The 9,986-nt window shown below is 50.3% G+C and overlaps 1 protein-coding gene across 3 annotated transcripts in view; it reads left to right on the top strand.

The window, feature by feature from the left end:
* The first annotated feature begins 457 nt into the window (after positions 1–457).
* PLEKHM1 (pleckstrin homology domain containing, family M (with RUN domain) member 1) overlaps positions 458–9,986 on the top strand; it is a 54,985-nt gene continuing 45,456 nt past the window's right edge. The window contains exons 1-2 of one of the 3 annotated variants that reach the window (XM_011985981.1): positions 458–623; positions 8,013–8,098. In XM_011985981.1, the coding sequence (XP_011841371.1) occupies positions 8,054–8,098 (45 nt within the window). In that variant the 5' untranslated portion in view covers positions 458–623; positions 8,013–8,053. Of the gene's footprint in view, positions 624–3,274; positions 3,554–8,012; positions 8,099–9,986 lie in introns of those variants that run through there. The other 2 variants (XM_011985984.1, XM_011985983.1) reach the window with 2 other exon arrangements.

The raw sequence follows: 9,986 nt of genomic DNA, 5'->3' as shown, positions 1-9,986 counted from the left end.
CCTCAAGGCGTTCCCTTGGGATAAGGCATGGTCAAAACAGCTATGTTTATCCTGAAGCGAAAGGCGGAGGCTCCAGTTTGGGTCCCGGCTCCGCCCCACGGGCTGCACTGCTGCCCTCGGGGAGGCAAAGATAGGGCAGGCGTTGTTAGTCTCACTCACAAGTGGGAACTCTTCAACCGAGGGAGGCGAAGTGACAGCCCCAATGTTGCATGGATGGTTCTGAGGCCAAACGAGGTCAGGAACCCAGAAGCCAGGATCTAGTTTGACGTAGACCTGCGGGAGGCGGGCGGTAACGGACGCGTTCCCCCTGACACCGGTGCCTTCGCCTATTTGCGCCCCGCAGGCGCTCCCGGTTCCCCAGCCTCCTACACCTCGCATCTGCCCTGGGGCTCAGCTCCCAGGGACTTCCGGGAGCAGCTGGCCCCGCCCCAAGGCTCCTTCGGGCCGCGCGATTGGCACGGCGGGCCGGGGGCAGGGCCGGAGCGCCGAGCCAACGTGATGGCGTCAGGGGCCGCGGGCGCCGCTTCCTGTTGTCAGTGGCCAAGAGGCCGCATCGTCTGCTCCGAGTGCTGAGGAGCTGCCGTGGCCGGGAGCGCCCCCAGCCTCGCTCCTCGCTCCGCTTGGTGAGTTAGGGGGTCAAGATGCGAGGAGGGCGGCGGAGGGGCGGCGGGGCCGAGGCGCGAACGGGCGGTGGGCCTCCTGCTCCCTCCGCGATCCCCAGCGCCTGGTTACCCTGAGACTGCCCGGCTTCAGAGCCCTCAGCTCTGCCCAGCCTGCGCCCGCCCCGCTCCCACCCAGCCTTCCCCCTGCACCGCCGCTGTGGCCCCGTGCCCCACGTCTGTCCAGCCCCCAACCCGCGCCCGCATTCCCTCACCGGCGGTCTTGCTTAAATGCAGCTTCACTCGTGACCCCACTTTACCTTAGTTCCAACCCCGATCTCGGCCACGTCTCTTCGCCCCGCCCTGACACACCTCATCGTCTCTCCCGACCCCTCTGGTAATCCCGATGCTCCTCGCTCACGTCCCCAAGACCCACCATTGAGGTTTCCCCTTCTCTGGCTCAGCTTTCTTATCCCAGTCACCCCCATCCCCTGTCCAGCTCCCCAAGATCTGCTCATCCCAAACACTCTACCTCTGCCTTCTCATCTAAGACCCACCCCCAAAGTAAGTGCCCTGTTGAGCTCACCGCTTTCTTCCGGATAACTCCGATCTCAGCCTTATTCCAAGTCTTAACTGTGTCTTCTCGTCCTTAGTCTCCTAGCCCTCTGTATACCTTCCTTTGCGTCTCCTGCCGTACTGAGGACACCCCATCCCTAAGTCTTTGCCAAACTATCCCTAACTCTTGCTGCCTCCTTTCCTACCACCCTCACCCAATCTTGTTAAAAATGACATCTCCATGTCCTTTCACCCCCGCTGACCGACCGCAACTCTTCACCCCAACTCTGCGTCCATTCCTTCCCTGGACCCAACTCCCATTCAACCTGAGAACTTTAGTGCAGAGTCTCCTGCCAACTCCACCAGCTGCCCCTCAACAGCCAAATGTAGGTGCTCACTCAGACCCGCAGTTAGAGACTGAGCAGCATGATTGGCGGGTGTAGGGGCTCAGGTGGTAAATAAGGGTGGAGGAATAGTGGGCTCTCCCCAACTCTTGGGTGGGGCCAGGGTTTTTCCTGGCATCTGGTCTCCTGTACCTGTCCTCAGGGACTGTGTTTCTGGCATTTATATTAAATGACTTGTGCTGGCTGCTGGAATGGTAGGTATCGTTCAAATATCTGGAAGGTGAGAGATGGCCACTTACTCAGCTCACTTAGCACAGAATGATGGAAGCTGTCACTTCCTTCTGGCTGGTGTTCTGGCCCTGGAGAGCCTCTGGGAAGTTCTGCGTGGTGTTGGCTGTGGTCACAGAACATTGTTCATGTTCCTTTTCCTGTAAGGAACTTGTAAGGGCCTCTCCCTGCCAGAGCTGATGGCAGATCAATCCTGATGCTGAATTCAGGGGATATGATGGGTGCCAGAGGCAGTGTTACCTGTTGTGAAGAGTATAGGTGAGTAGATCCTGGGGAGGCTGAGGTCTAGGTGGGTACAGAGGCTCTTGAATTGCTTTCTTTTCTTGCAAGTGCTGGATCATTGACTTTTGGCCACTTGGGTTCCATGAACACAGGGACCACGTTATCTCAGAGTAGCTGAGGGAGAAGGACGTTCCAGAGGCACCCAAGTCTCATGCTCAGCGTTTATAGTTTCTGGGGGGCTTTTTGGTACACATTTTCTCTGAATCCCGAGGACCCGGCATCAGATGGGTGAGCCATTTGATTGCAGTGTTTTTCTTTCTTTCTTTCTTTCTTTTTTTGCAATGGAGTTTTACTCTTGTTGCCCAGGCTGGAGTGCAGTGGCACGATCTCGGCTCACCACAGCATCTGCCTCCCAGGTTCAAGTGATTCTCCTGCCTCAGCCTCCCAAGTAGCTGGGATTACAGGCATACACCACCATGCCTGGCTAGTTTTGTATTTTTAGTAGAGATAGAGGTTTCTCTGTTGATGAGGCTGGTCTCCAACTCCCGACCTCAGGTGATCCACCCACCTCGGCCTCCCAAAGTGCTGGGATTGATTACAGGCGTGAGCCACGGTGTCTGGCTGATTGCAGTTTTAAAGGGCCCCAAAGAACATTGTCTCTGCTTGCCATTTATAGTCGTACTCCTTTGAAAAAGTGAATACTGTTTACCGTCAATGTCCTCCCATTAATATGCAGTATATTTAAGTCGTTTTCAGCCTTATTGGCAGCTTGGCTTAATGACAGGAGCTCCACAGTTGCCCCAGCACTTAACAGTTGTTATACCCCAACTTCCCACATTGGGTGAAATCGAGATACCTGCCCTGTGTCTTGTTTTTATTAATCAATTCATTCAACAGCTTATTTTTTGAGCACCAGTGTTTGCCAAGCACTGTTCTAGGTACTAGAAATACATTGGTGAATGGGTGAGGCAACAGTCCTGTTTTCATTCAGAGTTTGGTCCTTGTTAGAATCCTCTGGGATATGGGACAAGAATATAGGGAAGACGGGTGTTATTGGATGGAAGGAAGGAGGGAGGAAAGAAAGATAGCCAGTGTTCACTGACTCCACAATTCTGCCCTCATCCACTAGCCCTGAGTCTGGGAATCACAAGCTAGAAGTTTCTCACCCTTCATCTGGTATTTAATTGCTTCAAAACTCCGACCCCCACCACCCCACCCATCACAGAAATCCAGCTTTCCTCAGGTGGACAGGGGTGCAGTTTCCTCAGTCAGCACTCACATGCCTGAAAGATCAGCTGCCTTTCTGAATCAGAGGATAACTTTGTCATTCTTTTCCAATTGAAAAAACATGACTCATCAATTGGTACAGCAGTTGGATGGCTTAAAGCCAGGCTGTGGCTCTGAACAGCCAGTTACACAATTCAGGCAGTGGAGAGAAGGCCGTGGGGAGTGGCTGAGAAGTCCCTCAAGAGAAGAGGTTGCTGTTCACTGATGGTGGAGTGTTTTGAGAGTGGAGAAACCAGGTTATACCTTTCTTCTTTTAATGTAAGTCTCATCCAAGTCATTCTCTTTTTTTGCTTCCTTGATCTCTGGAGGAAGTGAAATTGGACGTATAGAGAAGGCCAGGTAGTATAATGCAGGAAACCAACCGGAACTGTTCCTTCCTAACTATGTTGGAACATTTAAGAAAGTATAGCTCTGAGACTTCAGGAGCATTGGTAGGACCTGGGCTCAGCTGGTTGGGGCTATAAATCTGATTGACAGAACTGTTTCTTGTTGGTTTTAGACCTTCTGTGATGAAATGGAGCTTCCGAGTACCTCTGAAGAAGAAATAATAGTTTGCCTGAATTTGAACCAAAGACCTGAGGCCTTTTGGTCCAGGGAAAGATACAGGAGTTGGGATGAAGAAACCAGAAAGTTCTGTCCTTTACCGGAGACCCATTGCTACTGAGCCTCAGTTTTGTCCTCTGTAAAACAGGGATAATTACTCTCTCACGGGATTGCTGTAAGAATTAAATGAGGTTAGAGAGGAACATCAGAGAAGCCTGCTTTCTGCACTCTGGAGAGCTATATGAGGGTGAATCAATATATAGGGTGGCAGTAGACTTGGTGTGGTTTGGGACTTCCTAAATGGCACCAGTCACCTTTCCCCTGCTAAGCTTTCACCGGTCATGTTCAAGGGCCCTTGGGTAGTGTTGCCCAACTTTGCCTTACTCCCTTCAGGTAGGCCTCCTTGAAGCCACGCCTCTCTTCACTTTGGTTCTTGGTGTCAATGAAGAGCGTTTTGAGGACAGAAAGTGGAACCAGTTCCATAGGATGGTAGATTCAGAGTCTGGGCCACCAGGGTGGGTGACGCAGTGCTGTCCCCACAGTCAAGAGACACAAAGCCTCCTTCCGATCCCGCCGTGAGTTCTTATGTCACTGACCATCTGAGCCCTGCCTCCCTGAGCATGATGGAACAGACACGGATAGGTGGGGTGCTATGGCTGCCTACAAACAGAGGTGTCCTGCATTGTGGCCGGAACCCTACAGGCTCAGTCCTATCCTGTGAATTTTCAAGTGGCTCTTCTGCTGGATTTATCTGAGCTCTTGTCAGTCATTTTGTGGCATTTCTGACTCTGTTTTAGGCCAAGTGACCCTTCTCTTGTCTGGCCCTGTCTCTCTTAGCTTCAGTTTATTTTATTATTTATTTATTTAGAGAAATAAATTATTTATTTATTTATTCTTGCTTTGCTGCCCAGGCCGGAGTGCAGTGGCACAATCTCGACTCACTGCAACCTCCGCCTCCTGGGTTCAAGCAGTTCTCTTGCGTCAGCCTCCCGAGTAGGTGGTATTACAGGCATGGGCCACCATGCCCAGCTAATTTGACCTCAAGTGATCCTCCTGCCTCAGCCTCCCAAAGTGCTGGGATTACAGGTATGGGCCACAGCAGCTGGCCTATGGCACCCGGCCTATTTTGTTTTCTTAGCATACGGTTACTTGGCCAGAGCACCCACTTACCAATGGCCTGTCCCTCCCAGTGAATACTCTGAATACTCTATTATTCTTAGTTAATTAGTTAACGAGGTCTTAATGGGCCTGGGCTATTATTCAAATTATTGGGTTTAAGCCCTTAGGGTCCCGCCCTGTAGCTGGCCAAGGGAAGGGCAACTTTGGGGCTTTGGGCTCTGTCTTGAAGGGTGGGCCTGAGGGCCTTAGACCACTGGAATTGTGGACTGGGATTGGAGCCCAGGGTTTTGGAGCCAGAGAAGCTGGATGTGGCCTGCTGAGCTGCACAACGGTGGCCTTGACAGAGCCTGACCTCAAGACCAGGCCTGTTTCTGGAAGTGACCTTAGATGCAGAGTCACCATAGCATACAACCCCCTTTTCCTGTCACCCCGTGGCCAGAATGGGGAACTGGTCTCTGGAGGAGGGCCCTGAGAATCCCTGGGTAGCTGGGAGCAGACCATGGTGAAGGGTGAGGCAGTCAGATGGGGCTGTAGTCAGGACTAAGGGCTCTTCTGGCCGTCTGCAGCGCCTGGCCTGTTACTGGGTCTGCAGGAACCGTCCTCCACACACGCCTGCTTCCTCCTAAGGGACCTGACTTAGGGAGGTTGGCTCTGGGTCCTGACTCCCTGTGTCCTGTTTGCCCTCTGCTATCCCCAGAGGCCAGAGATCCAATCAGAGCACCTTCCACCATTTAGGGCCAGCCTGCCTGTCTGCTTTCCAAACCTCATGCTGCTCCAGCGCTGTCCAGGAAACCTTTCCCGCCACACTGGCCTTAATGTTTCCCTGCACCCCCTGTTCCCAGCCTCCAGCGAAGGGGTCTTCCCAGACTACCCCTGGAATCCTAGCTCTGAGGTGATGGCACTGTTGATGAAAAAGCCAAACTCCGTTAAATATTGGAAGAGGTTTATTCTGAGCCAAATGTGAGGACCATGACCCGTGACATAGTCCTGGGAGGCCCTGAGAACATGTGCCCAAGGTGATTGGGTTACAGCTTGATTTTTATCCAAGTTACAAGCAAAGACGTAAATTAATACATGTAAGGTATACATTGGTGGGGGCAGGGTAAAGTGGATTAAAAGATTTCCTGATTGGCAATTGGTTGAAAGAGTTGAACTTTGCCTAAAGAGTTAAAGTCAGCAGAAAGAAAAGCTTGGGGTTAAGATAAGGTGGGTTGTGGAAGCCAAGGTTCATGTTATGTAGGTGAAGCCTTCAAGAGAATAGATGGTAAATGTTTCTAAGGTGTCAGACTCTTAGTTAAATCTCTCCTAGATCAGGAAAAGGCCGAGAAAGGGAAGGGAATCTCTGCAGGATATAAATTTTCCCCACAGGAGATGGCTTTGCAGGGCCATTCCAAAATATGTCAAAGAAATATACTTGGTGGTAAAATACTTTGATTTCCTTTAGGGCCTGTTATCTCCCATGTGATGTTAGACCAGAGTCAGGTTGGAGCTGGTATCTTAATTGCTGAGAGTCTGCTCTGTCAGTCTTAGTCTGTTTTAATGTTAATGCTGCTCAGTTGTGTCTAAGCTTCAAAAGGGAGAGGCTAGGATGAGGCATGGCCCACGCCCCACTTCCTGTCATGGCCTGAACTCAGTTTTTAGGTTTTTTCAAAATCCCTTTGGCCAAGGGGGGCCCATTCAGGCAGTTTGGGGGCTTAGAATTTTAGTTTTGGTTTACAGCACTCACTCAGCAATCTGGTTTTCCTAGGGCTGGGGTTGACCTCCTTCTGGAGGCTGGTGGTAGAGTCAGGCCGCTTATCAGCCGTGGGACCTCAGGAATGTTCTTGACCTGGGTCAGCTGCCATTTCCTCATCTGTCAGGTGGAGACAATAAAACAGCACTCCTAGGGTGCTTAGGAGGACTATAAATTAGGCAATATATGTAAAGACAGTCGAGCCCATTTAACTTTTCTTGGTTTTGTTAACTTCTTTGTGTGGTGATTGTTTGAGAGCCGAGACAGCTGTGATATCACCTTCCCCAGCGTTCCCCTGATGCTCAGCCGGGCGTTGAGCCGGGCGTTCACTAGAGATTTGTTTACGTGTGAATGTGCCTGCCTAGCCCAGGTCTGTCCAAGTTTCTGGGGTGGGGCCAAGCCAGCCAGCAGCCCCCTCAGGCTCAGGCCCTACCCCACCGTACCCCACCCACTCCCAGGAGGAATCTGGCAGCCCTGAGGGATTTAACCACTCACTGACTTCAACTCTTCCTGCATACTCATTTAGGCGATGACATTCTTGGTCTGTAGGTTTAGGTGGCCATATCCACTGGGATGACAGATACCAGGTACAACGTATCAGGTACAGGTACATATCAGGCCCCGTGACAGGCGTTTACACATTCTCCATCTGAGAGGTCTCCGCATGCCTACCTGGTTAGTGGCAAATTGCGATGAGACCTTGTGGTTGTCCTGATTAGACAAGTCCCTGTCTGTGCTGCTCACACCAGACCCTCGAAGCCCTGTTGAGAAGCAGAAGTGTAGCAAGGGAGCCCTTCCCTTTTGAAGCCATTACAGTTGTACTTTTTACTGCTGAGCTGGCAGACGTTGGACTAGAACAAGGAGTGAGGGGTGGGGGCAGGGTGTTGCAGGACCCAGCCCCTGAATGTGAGCCCCTGCTTCCTTGTCCCAGTGGGTTCCTGCCACTTTCAGCTGCAGCCTTCCCCTCGAACCCGCAGCTCCGTATCCGAATCAGCCTGTCATTCCCTGCCTACAGGTTTCGATCCTACAGAGCCCTGGCTTTCTGGGCAGCATTTGATGTGAAGTGCCCTTACCACCCACTCCTTGGGGTGGACCCACCCCCGGCACCCAGGACTCCTTGCCTCCCAAGGACTGAGCCCCCTGGACTTTCCTTCCTCGCTTCCTTCCTTCAAATCCATTATCAGTTTTAACTTTTGTGCTCTTCAAAGGCCTTTCGGCTGTGGTTTGAGTAAGAGAGGCTGACTTCCTGCTGCTTGCTGGGAAAGGACTCTGGCTGGGGGATAGTTGCCTGCCCATTCATCTGGCTGACATCTGTCTCTTCAGGTGCCATGTGATTCTCCGAGGAAGCAGCTGCGTGAGTGGAGATGCTCTCGGTGGAGAATGGACTGGACCCCCAGGCTGCCATCCCGGTAGGTGGGCGAGGGAGGATCAAGGGTGGGGAAGGGGTGCAGGGGACGGTCGTTTCATCTGCTTGGCTCACTTCGAAATGAAGGGCACTGTCCTGCAAGAGAGGCCAGGCTGAGAAGAAGTTACAGCACAAGCAGGCTCCAAGAAGACCCTGTCCTTTCTAGATCACCTTATTGGTGATAAGATGGAGATTTACAAAAAGCAGTGGGAATTTAAGATCAGTAACCTGAAGACCAAGGATTTCCATTCAGCCCTTAGGCCATGATTTGGTCACAGTCTGGCCAAAGCACTGAATTGGTGGGAAACAGGTATTCCCAGGCACTGGTTTGTTGTTTTAGTAATGGGGGTAAATTGGTACCTTACATGTATCTGAACACTTACCATTTTCTAGGATATTCTAAATGTAATTATTTGTGAGCAGTTCACTGGAGCCCCCTAGGACCTTTTCTTGGAGAGCCCTTTGCACCCTCCTGGGCTGTCTTGGGTACTCTGGATGGAGCTCTCTGTTTCCTTGGAAAGGCAGGAAGTCAGGTAGCTTTGGGGCTGGTCCCTTAGCAGCATCCTGAGGTGGCTTTCGGGGAGAAGCCAGGATTTCCCTTTCCTCCCTACTGCTGCTTCCCAGCTCAGAGAACTCTCTGCTTGAAAGAAACTATAGCCCTCAGAGATGTGCCTTTCCCCGTCCTGGCCACAGGAGAGTCCAGTTCCACCTGTTTCCCAGCTGGCTTTCATGCAGAGGCTCTTCCCTCCCCTCTGCACCCCCACTCTCCCACCCCTGGCCGAATCCCACCCCAGGACCCTTCAGAGCTAGGGCAGAACCCTGGCCAACTCAGCCTTCTAACAACAGCTGCACAAACTGACTCCATGAGGGTATGCGTTTCTTGAGGGTATGCCTTACTTCTCCCTGTATACCCTAACCCAACACCTAGTAGGTGCTCAGTTGAACGAAGTGTGTATGTGCTTTTTAAATATAATATACTAATAACATCTTGCATTTAAAAGAACATTTAAAATTAAACTATTTCAAGATTAAAAACTTTTGAGCTTCAAAGGATACTATCGAGAAAATGAAAAGACAACCCACAGAATGGGAGAAAATATTTGCAAATCAAATATCTGATAAGGGTCTAGTATCCAGAACATATAAAGAACACTTATAACTCAACAATAAAGAGACAAATAATCCAGTTATAAAATGGGTAAAGGATTTGAATAGACACTTCTCCAAAGAAGATACATACATGGCCGGGAAAGATGCTCATTATCATTAGACATCAGGGAAATGCACGTCGAAACCACAGTGAGATACTACTTCACACCCCCTAGGATGGCTGTAATAAAAAAAGCGACTACTAGTGTTGGCAAAAATGTGGAGAGGTTGGAACTCAGATATTGCTGGTGGGAATGTAAAATAGTGCAGCCACTTTGGCAAATAGTTTGGCAGTTCCTTGATAAGTTAAACATAGAATTATGTATACAATTCCACTCCTAGATGTATACCCAAGAGAACTAAAAATATAAGTCCACTCAAAAACTTGTATATGGATGTTCATAGCAGCATTATTGATAATAGCAAAAGAGTAGAAACAACCCAAATGTCTATTAACTGATGAATGGATGAATAAAATGTGGTAAAATTCTGGCAATAAAAAGGGATGAAGTCCTGATACATGCTACAACATGGTGGAAAATATTATGCTAAGTGAAAGAAGTCAGATTCAAAGGGTCATATGTTGTGTTCATATCTATTCATGTGAGATGTACAAAATACGAAAAACCACAGAAACAGAAAATAGGTTAGTGACTTCATTCACTTCCTATTCCCCTTTCTCCCAGCCCCTGGCAATCACTAATATATCAGTATTTCTTTTTGGGGTGATGAAAATCTTTTTT

The sequence above is a fragment of the Mandrillus leucophaeus genome, unplaced genomic scaffold (assembly GCF_000951045.1).
Source record: "Mandrillus leucophaeus isolate KB7577 unplaced genomic scaffold, Mleu.le_1.0 Scaffold290, whole genome shotgun sequence".
NCBI classification, from domain to species: Eukaryota; Metazoa; Chordata; class Mammalia; order Primates; family Cercopithecidae; genus Mandrillus; species Mandrillus leucophaeus.
The sequence above is the reverse complement of the archived record's forward strand: the minus strand, read 5'-3'. Positions and strand labels throughout refer to the sequence as shown.